Genomic DNA, 25607 nt, shown 5'->3' on the forward strand with positions numbered 1-25607 from the left:
GAAAGGATTATCGCACGACAACAGATAACTCTAAACACAGCGCATCTTCTTTTCTAAAATATCAATATCACCAAGGTTGTGAAAGTGGTATCATTCCATATTATGATTGTCAGGTTGTTCGAATATTGTTACATGCCATTTTCTCTTCGTCACCTTCGAACTGTCAAATAACAGTAGAACCAGAAATATTACCTTCAAATACAAATTACATTTTTACATTCGACAAACTTCCTTGATATTCACTTGGGAAGTTGGTTTCAAGCATTCAATCCTTAAACTTGAACGTCGTGTGGCTATTTTTATTCTTTTAGTGAGGACGCACAATCTGAAGGCAGGTCGCGTTTTTATAAAATAATGGTACCGTCAAAAAGAAAGATCGGATAGATTCGATTGAAATGTCATACATTACAATTTCCTAATCCGTAAGCGGCTTGAATCAACCAAAGTTGAAGGCATTTCTATTTTCGCATATATTTGTTCGGCTCAATTATGTGCTTGCCGACACAGGCCGCTAATAACAAGCAACTAATGCATCGGCGAGATACAATATTTATATACCACTGGCGCTCGTAAATTGCTCGCTCGAGATGCAAATACAGAGTTCATTCTACAGACAATGTGAAGAAGGGAAATACAGGTAAACTTCGATATAACGTACATTTCACATTCAAAATTGTACGTTGTATCGAATTTTACTTTATATCGAAGCATAATAAAGTACTCACAAACGTAGTCTATAATATATTATTGTGTTGCTGTTTTAGTTAAGTTAATGAATAACTTCAATCAGAAGACGAAGCCAGCCTTTCTCATGATGTTTCCCTTCGTACTGTTGATTAAAGCTTGCTTCATTTAGAATCCGGAATCACAAAACCAGCTGTATTTCGGAATTGATTGAAGGTACAAAATTTGTTTTAGCATCACAATACTGATAATTCATTGTTCTTTCAGGAAAAAAAATAATGAATTTTTTTTCCTTTGCACTTTGGAAATGTGTACGTTATATCGAGGTAAAATGTACGTTATATCGAGTGACGTTATATCGAAGTTTCCCTGTATTGCGATGGCACTTAGCCCTTTTTCCTATTACACCTAGCCTCACTCGTGGAGTCTTTGTATTATATATCATTGGGCGCTATGGTGCTAGGACGCTCAGACGAGTAGACAAATCGAAGCGTTTGCATTTGGTCCACTCTTTTGGGAATAAGATCGTAGGCTAAGGGGTTAATACCCGTATTCAAATTATGACTGATTCCGCGAATTCAAATCAAGGTGGTAGAGGTGAAAATAAAGCCTCTATACAATAAACTCAATCTCTCAATCCGAGCAGACAACATTCTTTCATCATGCTGATATCACACACAGAGTTTTAGTTCGATACGAAGGAATAATAGGAGATATCGCAAACAGCGGTGCAATTTCGTTTGATGAAAGCACTGCGTCGATTTTCATTATCATATGATCAATTTTATTACGACTGATTTTTTAGAAGAGCGTATGCAGACTCATTATTTTTTTTATTCAAAAAACCGTAACTCAAGATCCAAACGTCCGATTAAAATATTATGTATATGATGCAAAGTTATTGGGGAATTATTGAACTAACTCTTCAAAATGGAGATATTAAATTTTAAAAATTTGCACAATATTTTGATTAGACTTCTTGGTTTAGAGTTACGATTTTTCGAATGTTTCTGCATACACCCTTATAAAAAATCAATTTGAATTGATCATTCGATAATGAAAATCGTGATTTTGTGTGGTTACTAGCATATTTACGAGGTTCCAAAAAAAAGCTCCATAAGGAAACTGATTGGGATATATGGTCAGCTTGTGTATTACTCTCGCGAGGGTAAAAAAAACCACAGCACAGCGTTGCACTGGAGCTTGAAATTCATCAGTGTGCGTTCAGGGAGAACGTGATTTTTCCCATGAAACGAGGTACACTCAATGCATGAAACATGAGAGAACGGAGCTGTGCACCGCATAAGGATCAGGTACACAACCGTGTTTTCGAGCGGCGTGCAAATGCGGTTGAGTCAACCAGTTGAGCGAGCACAAGCACAATCCCTTGTTCCAGCACCCGTACATCAATTTTTAAAATCAATTTGGTAAAAGGCGATATCAGATAACTGTGTTCGATTAGACGAGAACTCCTTTAACAAAATGTCACCAATAATTGGAGAATGTTTTTGAAAAATTATAATTGTTCTATTTCTTATTGAATTCAGAACGCTGAAGTTAGCATTGGATCTGAAATTTCACCATTAAAGGCTGAATTTAATTTCATTCGAAAGATGCTGCAGAAAACAAAAACTAATATGAGGGTGGTGTTCCAGACACGACCGTATTGTAAACGTGGGACTACGAATTTACTGCCGGCGAGAATAATCGAATTTTAGAATGATCTCGTCGGTACAAATATTTAGTAGGAATGAAAAATAACGACGATTGAACGCTTGCATTTGATGAGAACGATTCGAAAACAAAAAAAACAATTTGAGCAAATTGTCAAATTTACTCTCAGCATTACTATTTACTATCTGTTTATTGCTATTTGTCTAGAGCGACACTGAAATACTGAACTTATTGAATTTTCAAGTAGTTTTTCAATATCTTTTGACAAAGTTACATCTCCAACAGTCCCAAAAACACCACAAAAAATCAACAAAATATATTATGCAGTACATTTCGCAGAACGATCGAACCGAATCGGATCCCACTTTTAACACGATAACAATGCAATGAATTCCCGAGAATAAAATGAATTGAATCAATTTACATGTTAATACTGGGAGTAAATTTGATAATTTGCTCAAATTGGTTTTCAATTTCTTTGCGAATCGTTCGCGCCCCTAAATGCAAGCATTCAATCGTCGGTCTTTGTCAGTATCACTAAATAATTGTACCAACGACACCATTCTTAAATTTGTTTATTCTTCACGTTGCAAATACGTAGTCCCACGTTAACAATACGGTCGTGCCTTGGACACCACCACCCATATTTTTTTCTGCAGCATTTTTCGCCTTTAGCTTTCATTAGTGTAAGAATTGTGAATTTTTAGATCCAGTACTAACTTCTTGAACTTTACAACTTAAAAGAAAGTTTCAAATTTCTTTCGTGTCTTCTTCACATCTAAAACATTGCTAAGATTACACATCGTTCTAATTTCTGAAAGAAATCGAACAACTATTATTTTTCAAAAACATTCTTCAATTTACTTCTGGCAAAACTTCTGGCTAGAATCTAGTTCATTGTGGTTCGTATGGTTCGATTCACGATCGAAGCGAGCAGTTAAATGTATATTTGTTCACGAAATTCGATTCGTGATTTTAGGGAAATGTCAAAGTGAAACTGTCGGATTTTTTTATAATCCTAAACAATAATGACAATAATGACTCATTGTCAGTCAAGTCAGTTTTGTCTGGTAAAATAAACAATCTCGTGAACGTGCAGAATGTCAGTAAACTGGGTGTTTATTTGCGAGTATAACGGATAATTCAATAGGGACGCTACAAAAGTAGACCGATAGGGAGAGCAAACGACGCCATATTTTTTCCCGCTGTCTTGACATTTCTAAGGTTAAGGTTTGCCATTTCATAATGAAAATATGTACAATCCAACAACGAGTCGAGATTATTAAAATTTACTACCGATATTCGGAGTCAATGGCTTCAACTTTAAGAGCGCTACGTCCAATTTATGGTCATCATAATCATCCTGCCAGATCAAAAATTGAGCGTCTAGTGGAAAATTTTGAATCCACAGGCACAGTACAAAATGTTCCCGTGCCAATGAGGCAAAGAAGTGCCCGTAGTGTCGAGAATATTGCTGGCCTACATCCTTACAAGATCAAATTGACGCAAGAACTGAAGCCGCTTGACCACCGAAGCGTCGTATGTTCGTGAATTGGGTTGAGCAACAACTTGAAAATGATCCGGATTTTCATTGAAAAATCATCTTCAGCGATGAGGCTCATTTTGGTTGAATGGCTTCGTCAATAAGCAAAATATGCGTTGTAGGTCAGGCAGTAATCCAAACGTACTCCATGAGTCACCATTGTATCCTGAAAACAATACGGTTTGGTGCGGCTTATGGTCCGGCGGCGTCATTGGGCCGTACTTTTTCCGTGATGATCAAGACCGACACGTTACTGTGAATAGAATCGCTACCGCTCAATGATAACCGAATATTTTTGGCCCGAATTGGATGATATGGACTTGGACAATACGTGGTTTCAACGGGATGGCGCCATAAGCCACACAGCGAATTTAACAATCGATTTATTGAAAACCAAGCTTGGTGAGCGTGTTATCTCACGAAATGGCCCAGTCAATTGGCCGCCTCGGTCGTGCGATTTGACGCCGTTAGACTATTTCCTGTGTGGCTACGTCAAATCTATGGTCGATGCCAACAAGCCAATGACGATTGATGAACGTCGTATGAATATTTTATGCCAATTTATGCTTGAAAACCGTCGAAAATTGGGTTCAGCGTCTGGACTTCTGCAAACATGCCCGTGGTGGTCATGCATGTACTTTCACATGAATAAAGAATTTCATTGATATCCGAAACCGTTTTTGTTTTATTTAAAACTTTTATAGCGTTCTTATCCGTACTCATGAATCAAAAAACAATGAGTAAATCTGGAGCTATGTTATTCACGAGTAAACTGTGTATATCGAATCAGGTATCAGACAAAACTTTTTTTTCTACCACTGGCAATTACAATTCTATAATGATTACAACAAGTACACAATAATCACTTTTGAGTGTATCCTAGTCATCTCATGAATCGAAATCATTCGTTCTGTTCGAAACAATATAAACACATGCCAGAGAAAAAATAACCACACACGTAAATTTCACAGATGCGAACTGAAAACAGCATGCAAAAATCGAAGATCTCAATCAGATGCGTACCTTAGGATTCCACGAGTTTTATTAATCGAAAGTTACGACCGTTCATCGGAAAATGCAACTCATGGAAAAATAAGGACCAACAACAGATAAAATACAACAAGCACATTCAACATTCCAACGTATAATCAACCAAAAACGAAAGCATACTGCATTCCGGAAAATTCGTACCAATAATCAACTGAAATTTTTCATAAACTCATTCTTCTTCCATAGGCTATTTACACAGTAAGCCATAAAACTGCAATCCGCTCATTGGCTTCCCGAGATGGAAACCAATGAATCGTTCGTTTTCAGTTTGAAGGAGAATCAACAGGTGTGTGAATTTTACATTTTTTTTTATCAATGGTTCGACACCTAGATGGCAGTATCGCCAAGGGTTTGGTTAATTTTGATATCGAATTAGTTGTGGAATTATTTTGGGGTGAAGATATCTGGGAGAAGTCTGTTAAGATGGTTAGTTTTTGGCCTAGCTTTAAAGGGCGTTTCTTTATACATTTGTTGGGTGAAGGAGGCTAGTTGTCTGCCTCCACTCAACAACCCTATACGGAACCGTTTAGCGAAGTTTAGTTCATGGGGCAGTTGGTAAAAAAGAGGAAGTAGATCGGAAAAGGGAATACATACCTTCATCATTAATAGTAACGTATTGAACACGATCAACATCATTATAAAATATTCGAATGGCGTGGAGACGACGATACGCCAGACTTTATATTTAAAGCTATTGCGCGTATTTGGCATATAACGTTCTAATGGTCTAGCACCTATCGTGAAATCAATACACGATTTCTGTAAGGAAAATCAACATAATAAACGGGAAAGTGTCGTTAAAATTATTTCTGATTATTTACCTGGTTTTTATCTATCTCTCCGTCCTGTAGTTCGGCTTCACCTTGCTCTTGAAATGTAATTATAATCAAGGCCACGAATATGTTAACGAAGAAGAATGGAAACACTATGAAATACACTATGTAGAATATGGACATTTCTATTCGGAAATTTTGAATTGGACCCTTGTCTTCATAGGTGGCTGCCATTGAGTTTTGTAAAACCCTGGAAGCGAAGAATTGCGTTAATAAATCGGTCATTAGCTTGTGGAGCAAAACATCGATCTTACTGCGGCCAGCCTTCACCAGTTTGTACGGCAAATAGTGTCAACATAGCTGTTGCCACGTTATCGTAGTGGAAGCTCTGCGTTTTCCACTCCCGAAGCTCTCGTCTTGGCAGTTGATCGGGACCATCGTAGACGAAGAAGGAACCCCTGGAAAATGCAATACTCGTTACGAATCTTTCCCTTTGAGGACTTGTTATCACTGTAGCGTTGCGTGAGAGTGGCTTCTGACGGGTTTGCTTAATATCCACTGATATTTCGAGACTTTAAGGCATTCCCATCGCTCGTGTGCTAGCGGTGTGTTTCATATTTTTTGCGCACGAAGCACGTTCCGCTCGCGCCACGCCGCCGTGTGAACAAGGCTTTGACGTTCGGCAATGATATTACCTGCACTCCTCGCTCGTATGTTTACTGTCATCGGTACAGTAGAAAAACTTCCCGTTGAACAGCTGCACCGCGATGACAGCGAAAATGAACTGAAACAGAATGTACACTATCAGGATGTTGATAACGTTCTTGAGCGAATTGACAACGCAATCGAAGACCGCCTTCAGCTTCGGCACACGCTTGATTGTTTTCAGTGGACGTAACACTCGCAGCACCCTGAGAGATTTGATGGTGGACAGGTTCTGGCCGGCGCTGCTGCCACTCATATCGAACCCAAAACTAACAGCGGCACATATGACTACCACAGCATCCATGATATTCCAAAACTCTCGCAGATAGCTGCCCGGGTGTAATATCACACCCAGATCCACTATCTTCAGCAACATCTCAATCGTAAATACTCCCGTAAAGGCATAGTCAAAAAAATTTAGAATTCTATTTCGGGGCGAATCTTCTTCCACCGGATCCTCCGCGGCCAGTGCAATCGATGACAGTGAGATAACGACCATGATGAAAAAATCGAAATAACGAAGATTCACCACCCAATGCGCTGCGCAGCGGATTCTGAAATTTATCAATCACTTATTATTAATCATTGAGAGCTTAGGAACGCTATTGTTGAGTACTTACGGATTGGTGGGCGACAGTACGAACATGGACGAGTACGGTAGCATGGGCTTCGGCCCATCAGGAATGTCGTCATCTTCTTCTTTATCATTTTCCTCCTTCTTTTTCACCTTGCCACCATTCCCCCGGGTTGGTGAAGGAGAAGAAACCTCAACCCGGGGTGGTGACCCATCGGTCTGTATATGCAGCGCTTCCATTTCCTTGTCTAGCTCCATCTGCTGCTTTTCTTTGTTCTCCTCCAGCTGTTCCTCCTCGGCAGCAGTCAGTTCTTGGGCATTGGCCAAATTATCGACGGCGATAGCCAAGAACACATTCAGCAGTGTGTAGTTACCAAACAGTACCAAGATTATGAAATACAGCGAGTAGATCATTCCCTTTTTGTGGCCTCCCTGGGACTCTATACCCTGATACATCACCTCGTTCCAATCCTCTCCGGTCAGAATCTGGAACACCGTTAGTAACGCGATCGGGAACGTATTGAAATTCGTCGGCGGCGTTCCATCAGGCAGATTGAACTGCCCTCCGAACAGTTGCATTCCAAGTAGTGCGAAGATCAATATGAACAAGAAGAGCAGGAACAACAGAGAGATGATGGACCTCATCGAGTTGAGTAACGATATCACTAAATTACGCAGTGACGACCAGTATTTTGTTACCTGGAATTATTCGCGAATGTGATTTATTTTTGCAGTTGTTAGCCACTTTGGCTGTATTATACCTTAAATATCCTAAGTAATCTTAAAGCTCTCAGTACAGACAAACCGAATGAACCGCCTTTCACCTCGGACCATACCACCTCGAAGATGGACCCACTGATGACGACACAATCGAACCGATTGAAGGACGACTCGAAGTAAATGCGTGGCCCGAGTGCGTACATCTTGATCCACATCTCCATCATGAACAGTCCCAGGAACACATATTCCGCATAGTCTGGAAATGAAAAACACCAAATTTTAGAACAAGTTCCATCTTCACCAATCAACACCGGTGGCATTACATAGAAACTGCGTCAACCAACTAGGCTGACCGTAGTGTTCGACCGCTACGCAGACCGTGTTGAAGAACACCAGCACGATGACAAACCAGTAGAACCACTGCGTCTTGACTGTATGCCGGATCCAGAAGCGGAAACGCTTCTCCGCCCTCCAGAAACCTTTGCATTTGCCCTCCGTTTTCACCTTCGCTTTCAGATAACCTATGTAGGGAAGGGGGAGAGTACGGAATTTCAGATGGTTTCGTTCGATGAACAGTTAGTTGTGTCTACTGCAAAACAAAAATTATTTTGAAGCGCTCCTCGAAGGATTGTTAGGGGAAGCTCTCTGTTGTTCAAATAGCGATGTAGCGGCATCTACTGTGGTAATACATGTCATCGCAATTAAAATTAGTTATACAAAATATGTGTTTTCGATATTCCTACTGTTGATCCAAACATGAATCTGCGTCTGTTATGTAAAGCCTGGTTTAGTTAGAATTTGGTCGCATAAAGTCGGACATGTCTCATCATTGAAATAACGTACAAAAAGGGAAGAATGTCATTTTGTTGTTTTTAACCCATTAACGACCAAGCTGTAAAAATAATTTTTTTGATGAAAGCCATTGGTGTAATTTTAATTATTGACGCTAGAGAATCCCCAATGTTCAAGAATTATTGTTTTCCCATTTTCCATTTTCCGGGAAATGACTGTTCGAAAAATCGAACATTAGCCGAAACCCACACTTTTTATTTGCAAGTACAAACATACTACGAACTGAAAGTCACTTTAATTAGCAAATATACGGTATTCATAAATGCATCAATTTTAAATTCCGGGACGAACAGGCACAGTAGGATGGAGGTCTCTAAGTATAAACTTAAATAAATACACCTAAGGTGAAATGTGACATTTCTTATATAATGTAATTTTAACTTATTACTGGCAGGTTTTTCCTTTCAAACGAAAGCATATGCTGTTATTTCTATTGTTGGTCCAGGAGAAATGTCTATGCTTAAGAATCATTTCTTCCCAATTATCCTTCTCCCGAAAAATCGAACATTTTCCAAAACCTGCAAAGTACCAAAATTATGCGAAAAAAAAGCATTGAGGATTGGGTGGTTATTATTCGGTCCGGCGGGAGAATATTCACACCAGCAATCGCATTAGAATCGTCGATACACGTACTGATCATTTCCTCCAGTTCCTGCACACACGGGCCGTAATCACTTAAGGTTATTACGGACAAAAAATCGTACAGATTTTCTATAATATTTGCCAGATTAATCGATATTTACAAACATTCACAATTGAAAATGCAAAAACAAATGAAAAACCCTTCCGTCTTTCAAAGTAAATGAAACAAAATGCGCTGCGGAGGTTAGATGTGTTGGTATTGATTCAGCAGAGAAAAATGTTGGTTATGGCCGACGTTCGATTTTTCGAACACTCAATTTTCCCGGCTGTTATTTTCTTGTAGGAAGCTCAATCGAATGATTTCTGCCCTATATCGCAATGTATCTTTTTTATCAAGATAATACTGAAGAAAAGTTCACATATTTTTGTATTTCATTGAGTTTTTTAATTGAAATTGAAAACACCTTTCAAACATTCTTGCTTCAAATCGAATTTATTGCCCAATAAAGTTATACAAAATTGAATGAACTTTATAGTAAGTGTTAGCTGATAAATTAAGCTATCCTTTGGTGCAAAAACATTACCATATGGTTGCTTTCCAAAGACATGAAAAATGATCAAAGTTGCTGTTCGATTTTTCGAACGCTTGGCCTAAAAAGGGTTAATGTACTTTAAGGGAAAAAACATGAAAATTATTGGTCAGCTGTTCGGAAGCATTTTCGAACTTTTCGTTCATCATTTTCTGCGTATTACTGCTGGTAACCGTATTTGCTATCTTATTCCACCACTTTTCCATTAGAGCTGTTTTTGATGGTTCTACCATCTCTCGATGGGACGAAAATCCGGACAATTTGGTAGATTGATAGTTTTTTCAATGAAATTGATCTTGTTCTCCTTATACCACTTGACGACATCCCGGCTGTAATGGCAGCTTGCCAAGTCTTCACCGGACCTTTGTGTGATCGAATGAATGGCAACATCCTTTTCTGAAGACACTCTCCACAACCTGCCAAACTAACAACTTACGGGGAAATTTATATGTGTAAACAAATTTGAACACGCCCTTTACGTTGGGATTTTTACCAGCTCAAATGTAAAAGTGGTGGAACAAATTCATCATCTGAATAGCTGACGAATAATTTTCATGTATTTCTTCCCTAAAGTTCATGAAAAAACCTTTTAAATCACATCCTTCTCTTCTCGTACGTTAATTCAATGCTGAGAACTGTCCTACTTTATGCAAACAAATTATAACTGAAACAGGCTTTATTCAATATAATTGAACCTGAATTGCTTCGTCGTCGATCGTTTCCTCATTCCGAGTACCTAGCGAATCAATACTACATGATGCATGAATATATTATAGGATAAGGAACCGATGCGGCCCCAAGTCAACCAGGTGACGCAATCAGAGTCGGCCGCCGACCCGATGTCGGAAGCGACGGCCTCTCGCGACAAACCTATGTTCCACCGACTAACTGGTTAGTTTGAAACATATGAAACGATCCTTCAGTTAGGTCGCATACATTTGCCTGGTGCATTTTGTTTGCCAGGTTAATTTTTGCATTGAAATAAGAATGATATATTTCAAGGAAAATTTTTCAAAATTTTCAAAAATGGACTTCTGTGATTCATAACTTACAAAAATGCTTTCTAATTCTTTAGGAACGGCAATTTTTCATGCTATGATATGTCAAACTTTTTATTAGTTGAAGTTATCATCGTAAGCGACTAAGTGTCCGGATTTCTGTGCATTACGATATGCGACAGACCGCCTCAAAGCGATCAATGAGAATTTTTCGATGATCTCAATTGTCCTGCTCTCACGAAGCAATTCGGGTGCAGGGTCGGATAATATTAAATTGAACTTGTTGAAGAATCTTCCCGATTTGGCGAAACATTTTGCTGAGCCTGTTCAACAAGTTTCTTGAACTGAATATTGACTGGAGACAAGTGAGAATGGTATCCATACGAAAACCCAAAAAGCTGGCTTGCGATTACAATGAATATAGGCTGATTGTTATTCTGTATTCGGGGAGAATATGATTCTACGTCATTTGGATATATGGATCTGCACTGTTGCACTGTTCAAGTATGCAGTTTGATTTCTGCAGAAGTTAAAGGACTGTCTTGCGCTTTTGTGTGTAAACCCTTGCGCTGTCATCTTCTAAAATCCAAATTGCATTTGATGACAACGAACAAATGGCTTCTGTTTTTCTAGATATGAAAGGGACATTAGTTTCAGTTTCCATGAAAGTTCTCTGATTTGGTTTGTGAAACAAAAATATTGCGCAACGGCGCAACGTCTATGGGCCGTCTATGGGCTGTTTAAGAAACCTAAGAAAACGAGTTTATCCACAATATTCAAGTAACATTCTATTGATACTTAACAAAATTTTATTAAATTCAATCTACAGCTCGTTTCTCGTTTGGTTTAAAATTCCGAAATATTCAATTAGTTAGAATTATTCTCAATGATGGCAATGATATGATTTGGCTTATCATACATCCAGCAATTTGACTACTTTCCGCGCAACAAAGCTGGATCTAAACGTGACAACATCAGAAGTTGAATAACATTTAAGTTTGACATTTGTCAGAATGCAGGACCCACGTATAAATAGTTCTGTAAATTCATCGTTGAATTGAAATTTTCAGTAAATTATATTCCAAGCTTCACAATATTTCTTTCAAGTTTAGTATAAACTCCTCATCCATTTGTTGAAGGAATTGTGTAACAATTGCGCCTTACTCAAATTCAGCACAATTTCCGAACGTTTATTCTTGGAGCTGATTTTATATATACAAAGTATCAATAAGGTTTCCACTTGAGGATATCCTTCATTAAAGATTACTAATTTAGTGTGAATATTTGTGTTATTAAACTTTATCTTGACGGCGCCGTTCTTGAACAATATACGCTTTATTATATAGTTGATACTTGAGCTTAGGCTAAACCGCACACTGTTTTCTTTTTTGTAGGTCCGTTCCATTACCCCGAAACAAAAGTTTTAAGAGTTTTTTCATACGTGTTCTTCAACGCTGCTCGGCATGGAATCGCTGAAAAACGAAGAATGTTGTTCCTAAACCGACCTTATAAATTGTAAGTACCACGAAGAGACTTATTTTTTTAGCGACTTCAGCATTGACTTGATTAGTCAAATCTTCAATATGTTTTTCACTACTTGGTGTGGGTCATGATTTAAGAAAACAGAAAAAGAAGCCAAATAAGGGATACCTTTTTCGACATGATCGAAAAGTGTAGTTCGTTTATAGCGCAAATCAATGGTATATTCTTTATAGCAAATCATGAGGGTAGGCCAGTTCCGAACCGACAAATGGGTCTCAAAAATGGCGCTGTTTCAGTATTGTCAAAAGATGTCGCTACGCTGACAATTTGTTTATATAGTGACATTTTTAATACTCCGTTAGTTCTGGAGTTGTGTAAAAATTTTGTGTTGTCAGACTTTTCTTTTCAATTGATCTTTCTTTGCAAAGAAAGAACAAAACAATGGTTGGATGTTGTACGTTATCCAGAATTTTAAAGCATGCAATTCATTAGTTGTGTGATTCTTCATTGAAATGTTTACAATCAAACAGTAATCTCATGAAAAAAGGATCTACTGATAATAAAATTTGTTCAGATTTTGTTCAAACCTTGCCTGTTACTTCGTTATCGAAATAAGTCGTATTGAGTTAAGTATCAATTCCCTACTTATACTAAGCGCGATAGAATAGTTTGGTAGTATCTTCGTGCGTAAATTTATCACATTCAGATCATCGCTTTACTTATTTCGATTTCGTCTTTGCTCATCTAATTTACTGTCGAGTAAGTTATCAATACTATGATATGCTGGAATTAATGTAATAAAGCGCTCAAAGCTTTCGTTCAAGCCTGATGATAATTCATTCATGCTACCTTTGTATTTTAACAGCGGGTCAAGTTCGCTTTCGTTGGCTCAAACAAATTTTCTGTCCTGGCTTTCCGATTCTACAAGCGGCGGCTCTACCATAAGAAATAATAGCAAGCGACTTTTCGTTTTAGCTGCTAGAAGCCTTTGGTGTTTTCTACATGTTCAATTTACCTCTCTTTCGCTTCGTGACACTAACTGGGTGGGAAATGTGTTCCGGCGTGTTGAACCGAAAGAAATGTGTCAAAATATTGGGAGTTTTAGTTGGTTGTCAAACGAAAAGATAAAAACGATGAAAACAAAATTGACGGTCGCCTTCCAAAACAAATTCGAGAAGTGATGGCCTCCAGAGATAACATCTTTAAGGATGTAAGGAGAAGAAACCAACACTCGTGACGAGTGTTGGGAGAAAACAACTTCTGGATTGATCCATTAACTTACCATCATCCCCGCAGTCCTCATCGGCATCGTCCTCCTCGGTGTCGGTCGATTTCGATTTGCCAAGATTTTTTAGCTTTTTCCGCTTGGCTGCCGCCCTTCGTCGAGCTGCGGGTTTCGGGTGGTCGAGTGGCAAATTTTCCAAAGTCGCCGAACCAACATTGAAAGCGAGTGGAACAAAATAGATAAAAGTATGTCAGTTTGTGCTTTTTTGTTTGCCTTTGTTATACTGATATTAGTTGCCAGCATCTGTACACACACAGCCACACCGCGAGCAAAACAAAATGTAGTGATAAGAATGAACCTCAGTGAATGTTTTCAACAGGGAAAACCGTCAATTACTTCAGTGAATATGGCGTTGAAGTTTGTGTGTCTCAATGAACTCATTCGGTCGATGCGCATGCTCAAAAAAGGCTCCCCAGTAATATTCAAGTGTGGGTGAGCTCGTAATGGGCATTGTTATGAAGCATATTTTCAAAAAAAGTGTTTTGGAACCATCTCACTGATACATTTGTCCCGTCACATGAAGTTTAACAACAGTTAACGTTGTGTTGAGACCAAAGCTTTTGACTTCCTAATTCTAGTTTGGATAACAAAATGATGATATATTGTCTCCTTCACAGAATGAATGTAATAGCAATGTTACCACCGCCGGTAAAGTTTGGTTTTAATTGAGTGGAAGAAAATTTTGTTATAACCCCTGCATTCATTTCGTCCTTACCTTCCATGATGTGCATTCGTTCTTCCTCGGTGGTTCTCTCCTCAGCCAGGATGACCTCCTCTGTAGACGTATTCGCGGGCGACCGTACCATTCATCAATATAATTCACATATCAATAGCCGAAGTGGACGAGAAAAGGAAGTAAAACACCTATTAGTACCCCAATTAGGCGTTTCGTATTTGAACAACAATAAATTGGGTGAGGGATGAAGAGAGGATCCAAATGCAACGGTTAAGCGGTATGTTACAGGGAAAGGGTATAGCGTTTATAACGAATGATATACAACGAATACTGTACCAGCTTTGCAAATCCACTCTACATAGCCATTTAGTTCCTTTTCCAGCTGCTGCTGCCTACGAAGCTTTAGAAATTCCTGCCTATTTTCCACCTTTTCTCGCTCTTTAGCAAACTCTCTGGTGGGAGTGGTGGTAATGGTTTAATAGGTGGTGCGTTGCGAATCGTGTTAGCAGGGTCAAACGAGAATACAAGAGAAGCGCATTGTGCTTGGTTAGGTTTACGTGATGTAACAATAGCATTTTAATCTCCCAATGATTGCATTTATCTAACGTGATCAAAAGGTTTTTGTTTCGACAATCATCGGGAGATAGAAACGCGGGAAAACTAGCAAATTTGGATACGGTTTCGGGGGAAAGTTTAGCCGAGCGATACTGTAGAACCAAGCACTGATTTTACTACAAAACCTGCTTGCGTAATCCAGTCAAGGTATGCCGTCATGGCTTCCACAAACATTTGCCGGGTGCGACATTTTTGGAACTGTGCCCGGCGCTCAACTCGGCCTCGTTCGTTGGAAAACTCCCTTCGTGGTTGGTTAGTTTACAGAACGGAACGATTTATGTAGCTCGGAAAAAAATCGAATGTTTTTGTTTATTACTGAGAAACCTACCCACTGAGAACACCGAGAACCAGGTTCAGCATGAAGAATGATCCCAACACTATTAGTGGTACGAAATAAATCCAGTTGAAGGTGGACCCGAGAGCGTCGTTGGTCTGTGGGATAAAGGTTCACTATTTAGTTTCTCTATGGTTTTTATAAAACAGGACCGGACGTTTGTTACATATAGTTTTTTCACCTTATTTTATTTCTATACTAGGCTGTAAGTTTAAAGGTCCAAAAACGTGAGCGTTACGCCGGAGCAACACGATTTTGAGCGTTTTACTTCCTAAACAACTGGACGAAACGGTATGATAAACACTTCATTCGAAAAATTAAATGTCTACGCGTTATATGCTTGGTATATATTGATCCAAAAACTTGTTCCTATAGCTTTAAAATTGCTTTCGAAACAGGCTATTTAAATCATACAAATTTGTATATAAGCGAGTGCCCGCTCGGAAATCCACTTAGTTATAATTGTGCATCGATTGGAGTATATTATCGTAGTTGTCGTGAAGTTCACTTCGTTCATCATGAAAGCGCTGATGAACGGTGTCACCAAGTGCCCGCTTGTGCACACAAATGGCGTTGGTGCGTCGGGTTCCGGGTTTTCGCTCAGGCTGCGTCAGTCACCGGAGACTGACAGTATAACATATGATAATAAAGGTAATTGATATAAGTAAATAAGCTTATAAGCATTCCCTTTCGAACAAAAATACCTTCCACTACGATAAGAAACGATGGCCCTAATACGCTTGAAAAATTCCATAGAATCGCTATAAAACCGGGGCACTCAACGTATTAAAGATCCCCCCTGAGGCCAAAAGGGAATCCATCGAAGAGCAGAATGGTACCACTAAGGCGACTAAGAAAGCACTAGCATTCAAGAGGCTCGAGGCATTGAAGACAGCCGCTACACGCACACAAACATGCGTGCAACTTGTTTCGTTCGGTGATCATCGAGTCAGCAATAATTGCCGGCGGGCGTCGAGCGTCGAGGAGAAGAAACCGAAAGTCGTTCCTGACAAATAATCTTCCAGTTCTGCTTAGAACTTTGAATTACGTTGAAACCAAATACATTTTGCTTTGTAATTTTTCAATCGAGTGCAATCAATAGGAATGCTTCTGAAGATTATTCTTTCCCACATTTCCCATATTCCCATGTTCGTATTCGATATTCTCTGAATAGCAGTAAAATTTTTGCGTTTGTGTAACACAAATGTGTTATATATTGTAACAAACTATTTTTCTTACGTGCTTATTGGGTGTATAAAATGGAGAACGGAAAATCTTTTGTATCGCGAAAATCATATAATTTTCAGCGATTATTGCTCAGTCGCTGGAGGCTTCAAACTCAGAGACTTTATTCACCTCTAGTTTGTCTTCCAAATTTCCACAGTCAGCCACATATTTTCTTGATTCATTAACCAACAAGACACAAATTTGAGCGACGGACTAATGGCGAAAAACATTCAGTATGTTTCGAACTGTGAGAGAGCTCAGAAGGGCCGACGAAAAAGCTCCAGCGGTGAACGAGAAAATAGTGATCGCGATCAAGACGCTGAAGAAACACCACGGTTTGTGAAAGAAAACGGCTCCGGTGCGTCGAGTTCGTTAATGTTTCCCTTAGGACAAAGGGAATCCACTGGAGTAGAAGAATGGTACCGCTAAGAAGGCGATCAAGAAAGCACCAGCGTCGAAAAAGGTTTCCACTTTAGAAGAAAGCCGTCACACACACGTTAGGTGGTCATGGTATCAGCATTGATTGTCAACGGGTGTCGAGGAAAAGAAACCGAAAATACTTCATCGGGCTTCATTCCCATACACACTCCACGGTGAGAACGCAATGAACGACACGCCACTTAACTAGGTTTTACGAGTGAAGTGAAACGTCAAAGATAATAATGGGTTTTCAGACCTTACAAATAGAAATTTTGAATGAAAATTAACTTCTCCGTATCAAATTAGTGTTCAATGTGAATAGAACACTTTGTTCTCTTCATGTGGTAAAATAATCTCTTACATACAGTATCTCTTATATTATGATGACGAGTTTTAGTGGAAAACCAATTTCGTATTCAGATGTAGACACGGTACCGTTGTCATCGCGGATACACTTCCGGTTTTATTCCCGTTTCCACTTCGCGGTGAAAACGAAATAAAGTTTATTCGTTATGACAACGGTACGGTGTCGACATCTGGATCCTCTGAAAAGGGGGTGCAGAGTCTAACCATCTTAGAAATATGTATTGCACTATTGCACTCTTAATATATGCCCAATTTGGTTTTATTTGCTTGAATAATTCTCGAGTAATACAGAAATTTGTGTTTCATTTGTACGGCAGCACACCCCCCCCACCTTAGAGAGGGGGAGGGGTCTCAAACTATCACGAAACCTTTCCCCGGCCCCAAAAACCCCTACATACCAATTTTCATGATGATCAGTTCAGTAGTTTCCGAGTCCATAACAATCAGACAGACAGAAATCCATTTATCGTTTCAAATGGAAATCTATATGTATATATATATATATATATATATATATATATATATATATATATATATATATATATATATATATATATATATATATATATATATATATATATATATATATTAGGCTGTCAAAAAAGTCCTGCGGTATTTTTTTAAATTTTCATTTGTTCATAAAATTAGTTACAATCATCTGTTTTAAGTCAAATATGCGCCGTTTTGTTCGATGACTTGTTCCCCACGAGATGCCAACTTCATAATACCTCTGTTATAGAAGCTCGCTGACAATCCCACCAAACACACAGCAGAACATTCCTGGCCTTCTGAGCCGCTTCAGCGGGCTTCGACCTCGACCGTTTGCGCTTCACGTTGTCGTAAGTGACCCACTTTTCATCGCCAGTCACCATCCGCTTCAGAAACGGGTCGATTTTGTTGCGATTCAGTAGCGATTCACATGCGTCGATACGGTCAAAGATGTTTTTTTGCGTCAACGTGTGTGGCACCCATACATCGAGCTTCTTTGTGAATCAAAGCTTCTTCAAATGGTTAATAACGGTTTGATGACTTATCCCCAGCTCTTGGCCGATGCTACGGCTGCTACTATGCCGGTCTTTCTCGGCTAATTCAGCGATTTTGTCGCAATTTTCGACGACAGGCCTTCCGGAGCGTGGCGAATCTTCGACGACCTCTACACCAGAACAAAAACGTTGAAACCATCATTGTGCGGTGGAAATGGAAACTGTATGGGGTCCATAAACTGCACAAATTTTATTGGCAGCTTGAGATGCATTTTTGCCTTTGTCATAGTAGTACTGTAAAATATGTCGTATTTTCTCTTTATTTTGCTCCATATTTGCGACACTATAACTCACGAACGACTTAACCAAACAAACCAAACACTGTCAAGGACTATATTATAGCGCGCAAAAATACCTTTCCAACAAGCTATAGTATGACTCGATACAATGAATACAACTAGAACTACGCGCTTACAACGACACCTCGCGGAAATACCGCAGGACATTTTTGCAATGATAGGCCGTATTCCCGTAAACACTTCACGGTGAAAACGAAATGAACGGCACGCCTTTGAACTACGTTTTACGACTTAGTGAGGTGTCAAAGATAACTATGGGTTCTCAGGCAGAATTAACACTTTTCAAATGGAAATCTATATATATATATATATATATATATATATATATATATATATATATATATATATATATATATATATATATATATATATATATATATATATATATATATATATATATATATATATATATATAGATTTCCATTTGAAAAGTGTTAATTCTGCCTGAGAACCCATAGTTATCTTTGACACCTCACTAAGTCGTAAAACGTAGTTCAAAGGCGTGCCGTTCATTTCGTTTTCACCGTGAAGTGTTTACGGGAATACGGCCTATCATTGCTGATGAATAATCTGTCAATTCTGCTTTGAACTTATAGAATTGTATTGAAACGAAAGAGTTTATTACGTTTTCCATTTAAAAAAATTTTCATTTCGTTTTCACCGTGAAGTGTTTACGGGAATACGGCCTATCGTTGCTGATGAATAATCTGTCAATTCTGCTTTGAACTTATAGAATTGTATTGAAACGAAAGAGTTTATTACGTTTTCCATTTAAAAAAATGCATTTTGTTTTGTACTGTTTCAATCACGTCCGTCGAACGTCGAGAAGAAGATTATACCCAAATACCCAATTTTTTTCGGAAAAGAATTTAACTTAAAAAAGTCATTTTAAAAATTAAAATTCATTTTTCTCGTTTTCTTTTAATTCCCTTTTCCATGTTTCATGAATTCTTTCTTTTTCCATCTAAATGTGCCCTTTTTCCGATGTATTAGTGACTTGTTGGAAATTCTAAGGGCAAATTATATCTATGTTTATCAGAAATTCAAAAACACAGGTTTTCGAGAAAAATGAATTTAAAGTTTCAAAATATTTTTTTTTCAATTAAATTTTTTCTCAAAAATTTGTTTAAAATTTTTGAATGAAACCCTAAATAATTTTCTGCATTTAATTCTCTGGCCAACTTTTTGTAGATCTTATAGTTTTTAAATTGAGATTTTTCGAGAAAAAGTTGAAAAAAATTATTTAGGTTTTCTTCAAAAATTATCAAACAATTTTTTGAAATTTTTGTATTTGATATTTGAATGAGATCTAAAACTTTGTCGAATACACTATATCGCACTCTTGAATTAGGATTAGTTGTATTTTTTTCAAAGAAAACATGAAAACGTTGTTGTTACAATACTTTTTCCCTGTAAAAGTGTACATCTTCTGATGTAGGCACGACTTGTTGGAAATTCTAAGTGCTATTCATATATACATTTTTAGGATTTTTAAAAAACTACTTTTTTGAGAAAAAATGAATTTTAATTTTTAAAATAATTTTTTTTCAGCGAAATTTTTTTCCAAGAAAATTTTGTAATTTTTTTGTGAAAATTTAAACAATTTTCTACATTTCATATTTTGACAAGAATTTTGTAGGTATCATAGTTTTTAAGTTATAAATTATTGTAAAAAATTAAGAAATTTGTTTTGCCTTTTTCCAAAAAGTAGTCTAATTCTTTCGCGAATATTTCAAGTATGCAAAGTTGCTTAAATGACCCATGTCTTTACCCCCACAACGTTCCAATACTATCTCAGATGGTGCTACCTCCTAAGACGAGTTGGCATGAAATTCATCATAGGACAAACATAAAAAAACGGAGAAATAAATGTTGCACCAATTTATATTTTGCCTTCGCTACATACAAGTTGTTCGACGAAGTTGTACACAATGCGAACGAAAATCTTGCTTTGCTAGCCGTGTCTGCAAGACACCCGCATAAAAATTATGTCTGAGATGAAATTTAATGCCGGATATTTATAGATTTTTGTGATTTCAATAATTTGTTGTTGTTGTCTTAAATTATTCTTCAGTTCATTCGGCGAAGAGGTATTGAGACTCAAAGCTTCCTGCCTCCATTTTAACGCTTTCGTTTTAGAATTCCCAGAAATATTCATTCATCTATTCATTGAGAATTGGTTCAGATTCAATTCCAAACAAATGATCACTAAACCAACGATAGTCCTACGTCAACCTTGCGGTTATACCACAGATATAACTCACTTCCTGTTTTTATTCAGCAATAAAAAATCTTGAATTCATTTCTCACTGTCGGCAGCAGTCCGGTCCCACAAAATCAACTGAGGATCTTACCCAGTACAGGATTGCTGTCCAGCCCTCCATCGTGATACACTGGAAAACAGTCAGCATCGCAAAGCCAATGTTGTCGAAGCTGGTGATGCCGAAGTTGGGACCCTCCCACTGTTCGACGCAGGTGCTCTCGCTACTGTTGCAGACGTAGGCACCGGTCGGTGCTATCGTGTCGTTGTCCGCATTGCAGGGCGTCGGGAATTCGCCCTCTTTCACTATTTGACCTGTGGAGATTGGAGAAGCGTCACGATATCACTAGTGGTTGAGCGTGGCTTGGCAAGGCAGTACTTACTGATGTCCTCTAAGCTATAACAACTTCTATGCAGCGCACCCGAGTAAAACTCTAAGCCTATGATTGCAAAGATAACGATTGCAAACAAGACTAACAATCCGATTTGCAGCAACGGTGCCATGGCTTTGATGATAGATTTTAAAACTACTTGTAAACCTGCATTCGGGATGGAGTAAATATTTTGTTAGATTCACGAAACCAGTATCAATTGCGACAGACAGTACAAAATTCATCAGCTAGAATATTGACGCTATTCGCTACGTTTTTTTTTCTCTCTAATGGTTAAAACATCTAAATAATCTAGCATCGCTACTCACTAGGAATTCCAGATACTAATTTCAAGGGCCGCAACACACGAATGGCCCTCAACGTTCTCAGATCTACTTCGGGTCCCTTCTGCGGGAATAATGTGATGAACCTGCGCGATTGGGTTGTACGAAAGCAAGTAAAAAGTAGCACACACCAGAACCAGCGCGATATTTACGGGAAAGAAAAAAACGAAAAGGTAATTGGAGAAACAAGCAAATTGTGAATCTAGCATACATGGGAAGAACTATAAAGTAACGGGATCCAATTTTGCACAAAATTTCATTAACGTATGTACTTAAGAGAAAAATTTAACTGTGAACAGAAGTAGCTGTAAGTAATGGTTGAATTAAGTCTAGAAACCTATTGCTTCACTACGCTTATCCTATTTGACTATAATTTGACTAGTTTTTTTTTTGAAAGTAGACCCTCGCATAGGCACAAGCCTAGATCTAGTCTATGGAACAGGTACGACCTGAAAAGTAAACACACACCCATTATTCAGCAAGGAGATCGTCTATTCGACCCAATCGGTCGCTAGTCTAGCACTCGAGTAACGAGAAGAACGCTTTCACTACGAGAGTTTCAAATTCTCCAAAGTCATTCCAGGATTCGGCATTGCTTACTTGGAATCCTACTAACGAGTTTAAGCGGTCGCAAAACACGAAACGATCGAAGCATACGTAGATCGACATCAACATTGGCCTCGGCGAATATCGTCATTGAGCTACCCGTGCGGGGGTGTGGAAGGTGAAAAAGAACAACAGTGAAAATCACCGGAATGTATTAGTCACCGCCTTTTCGTAATGCACGAAATCGTATCAGAAGTTCCGTTCCGCGAAAGTTATTTATTCAAATGCTTTCTGCCGTCGATGTGGTTGAAAATCTGCGACGGAAGGAAATTATCCGTTTCCGCTAGGTTATAGACTGTGAGCACACGCACCGAGATATTGAACACGTGACAACTATTAGAATAATAACAGTGCTGTGACCCTGATGGAAAAAAACGTCGTAGGTCGCTTTGCCGTACAATTCTTTCTGAGCTTCAAAGAAAACCGTTCTCTCCGCGGGAGCATCTTTCTTTACCATGTTCTTGTGGACATAGAGTTCGTTTTCTTTGGTCCGTTAGAAACAAACTTCGAAAATTACCTTTTGAACCTTCATAATTTACATAACAGAAGATATCAAGATGAGCTTGATAATAAATATTAATAGGAAGCTATAAATGACGGACGGTAGTCGAAAACACAACGACGACAGAACTTACCCCGTAACTACGACGAAAAAATCCATTATGTTCCATATATTCCTGAGGTAGGAGTGTTTGTGCATGACGAACCCTAAGGCGAGGATCTTAAGCGAGGCCTCCACGCAGAAGATGCCCAGAAAGTAAGCTTCTGTCTTCTCCAGCTTTTGGGCGAGCAGCGTCTTGTCGCCGTGGGGCAAATGCTCCTCGAGGGCCAACACCACGCAGTTGGCAATGATTGTCAGCAGCACAGCGTACTCGAAGGGCGGCCATTCGATTATAAATCTTGTGTATCTGTTGTGTTCGAAGGACGAGCATCAAGCGATGAAGATTGATTTAAGGTTAGAATAGAAGTGGCACTTAATTTAGAATGCGTTTGCACTTCCGGTACTCACTTCCTAATGATGTTATCCTCGGAGAGAATGAAGAGCGACGTGGGCCCACCTCCCGATGGAGGCTGGCCCCCCTGACTGTTGGGGCCGCCCATCTTATCAGCTAAGTAGTGGCCTCCTTTGCGACCGAACTGGCCCCCGTTGGAGCCCTGACCTGCAAGCGCCGCTTCTTGAGCCGCTGCCAACCTGTGGAAGAAAAAAGAAACAGTTATGTAGAGATCAATTTGCCCCCGGTTTACATACACGTAAACCGGGGGCAAATTGATCTATTTTCTGAAAAATGTGTATATTTCCGATTTTTTTTTGTTAGATATATTCCCAATCATTTTAAAAATCAGTACTGGTGCTAAGGCCACACGTTGTGGAAAGGTTTGTCCCTAAGCGTTAAATTGGAAAATTTTAAGCGGAAAATTTCAAAGTTTAGCTAGTGTTATATGCACAAAAAGTATAGAAAATTTATTATTTCTTCACCTACGGTCATTTAAATGTTAATTCAAGGGTTTGAGGATACATAAACTTGATTTAATCCACCTAAACCCAGCCCTGGTGGAATGGGGAGCTTCGCAATCTTCGAAATCGACTCCGCAAAACAGATCTTAACTTTATGCACAGGTATTATTTGGTAGATATTTTTAATGAATTAGTTCAATATGCTTTTAAGTTTTCTACTTTTGTACCTATTTGATTGAAAACTTAAAAAAAATCATCGAATAAAATGCTTTTCAAATCAAGCGAATAAGAATCAAACTTCGGACACTAATTCAAATTTCGGTCAGATTGAATTAAATTTCGGACACTTTATTTTGTAATTTTTTGGACGAAAATTACATTACACTTGATTATAGTCAACTACGAAATACTTACCAAACAATCACAGTAAACTGTTAACGATGATGAGAACTGATGAAACACGAGAGAAATTTGAATATTTATGAACGGGTAAATTCTACGTGCTCACGCTAAACAAACGTCAAACACAAACGATAATGAGTAGAGCTGTTGAATTTTTTCCTACTATGTAATAATTCAAATGTAATTCTCAAATGAAGTGATAGGGAAACCAAGGAATTACTCTAAAGAAGCAATTGTGATATAAATTTTATGGTTACATCATCAGTGTATGAAGCATTTCAAGATACTAGAACAAAGTATCCGAAATATGATGTTGTCCGAAATATGATTCAGAACGGTACCTCAAAACATGCATTACCGGGGAAGTGGTGCCATCACGTCACAGGATTCAGCGAATATATTTTCGTCCTTCTTTCAAAGTGTGTCAAGTAATAACTCACTACCTTTGATTGAAAGTTACCTGAACAGTATTCCGCATTTCGATGTGAACGTGCCTCAAGTAAATTTTTCAACACACGAAGTCCTGCTTAAGCTGCAATCTATTGACGGATCAAAAGGACCAGGGCCAGATCAATTACCGCCGTTTTTCATCAAACGTTGTGCGAGCTCTCTTGCTTTTCCAGCAACTATTTAGTTCAACCGTTCTCTTAGTGAGAAATGCTTTCCCATGATCTGGAAATCCGCCTCAACCACACCAATCCATAAGTGTGGGTCGCTCAATGATGTGGAGAACTATCGTGGGCGAGCTCCATTCTTAGCTGTCTGCCGAAGGTCTTCGAAGGAATGGTACACGATGTACTCTACCAGTCTACGAAATACATAATCTCTGACGACCAACATGGTTTTATGAAAAAACGCTCGACCACAACCAACTTGCTAAGCCTCGTATCGACTCTGGTGGATAAAATAGAGAAACGGTAGCAAGTCGACGCTGTGTATGTTGACTTTGCCAAGGCTTTCGACAAAGTACCGCACATACTAGCCGTTGAGAAATTCAAGAGGATGGGACTCCCAGAGTGGCTGACACGATGGATTTTGTCTTACCTTACTGGACGCAGTTCCTCGGTGAAAGTTGGAGATACCTACTCTACCCCGTTCCAGATACATTCCGGAGTACCACAAGGCAGTGTTTTGGGGCCGCTGCTCTTCGTTCTCTTTATAAACGACCTCTGCACAATGTTGAAATCATCGAAATCATTGTATGCTGACGATCTTAAAATTTTTCGAGTGGTCTCAACGCTAGTAGACTGCTATGCGTTGCAATCTGACACCGACATGATTTTGGAATGGTGCAGTTTGAACGGGATGGAAGTGAATGTCAGCAAATGCTGCGTTATTTCATTCAGCCGCTTACGTACACCAATTGTCTTCGACTATAAAATGGCGACAACCAGTTTGAAGCGTGCGAGTATCGTGAAGGATCTGGGAATTCTAGTAGACAGCAAACAGGTTCACGGAACATATCGCTTCAGTCACTGCGAAAGCATATTCCATGCTAGGCTTCTTAAAACGAAACACGAAATACTTTGATGACATATATTTTTTAAAAACGCTGTACTGCTCATTGGTGCGTAGTGTGTTGGAATACGGGGTACAAGTTTGGGCCCCGTTCCATGTAGTCCACATAAATCGGGTAGAGCGTGTCCAGAAGCATTTTATTCGATATGCTCTTCGGA

General features: G+C 38.7%; 1 protein-coding gene across 23 annotated transcripts in view; it reads right to left on the reverse strand.

The window, feature by feature from the left end:
* LOC129776386 (voltage-dependent calcium channel type A subunit alpha-1-like) overlaps positions 1-25607 on the reverse strand; it is a 266278-nt gene that overhangs the window by 88572 nt on the left and 152099 nt on the right. For 14 of the 23 annotated variants that reach the window (XR_008743100.1, XM_055781992.1, XM_055782004.1 and 11 more), the window contains 17 exons: positions 23083-23265; positions 22709-22981; positions 21453-21553; positions 21136-21291; positions 20847-21067; positions 15132-15235; positions 14525-14640; positions 14228-14287; positions 13510-13614; positions 13243-13266; positions 8047-8244; positions 7765-7979; positions 7050-7702; positions 6420-6983; positions 6039-6182; positions 5773-5974; positions 5546-5710 (listed from right to left, as the gene is read on the reverse strand). Coding sequence is in view for 22 of the 23 variants with exons in the window: in XM_055781992.1 (XP_055637967.1) it covers positions 5546-5710; positions 5773-5974; positions 6039-6182; positions 6420-6983; positions 7050-7702; positions 7765-7979; positions 8047-8244; positions 13243-13266; positions 13510-13614; positions 14228-14287; positions 14525-14640; positions 15132-15235; positions 20847-21067; positions 21136-21291; positions 21453-21553; positions 22709-22981; positions 23083-23265 (3484 nt within the window). In the remaining variant the exon portion in view is untranslated. Of the gene's footprint in view, positions 1-5545; positions 5711-5772; positions 5975-6038; positions 6183-6419; positions 6984-7049; positions 7703-7764; positions 7980-8046; positions 8245-13242; positions 13267-13509; positions 13615-14227; positions 14288-14524; positions 14641-14928; positions 15045-15131; positions 15236-20846; positions 21068-21135; positions 21292-21452; positions 21554-22067; positions 22169-22708; positions 22982-23082; positions 23266-25607 lie in introns of all 23 variants that reach the window. The other 9 variants (XM_055781996.1, XM_055781998.1, XM_055782009.1 and 6 more) reach the window with 6 other exon arrangements.

Source organism: Toxorhynchites rutilus, chromosome 3 (assembly GCF_029784135.1).
Source record: "Toxorhynchites rutilus septentrionalis strain SRP chromosome 3, ASM2978413v1, whole genome shotgun sequence".
In the NCBI taxonomy this organism is placed as follows: Eukaryota; Metazoa; Arthropoda; class Insecta; order Diptera; family Culicidae; genus Toxorhynchites; species Toxorhynchites rutilus.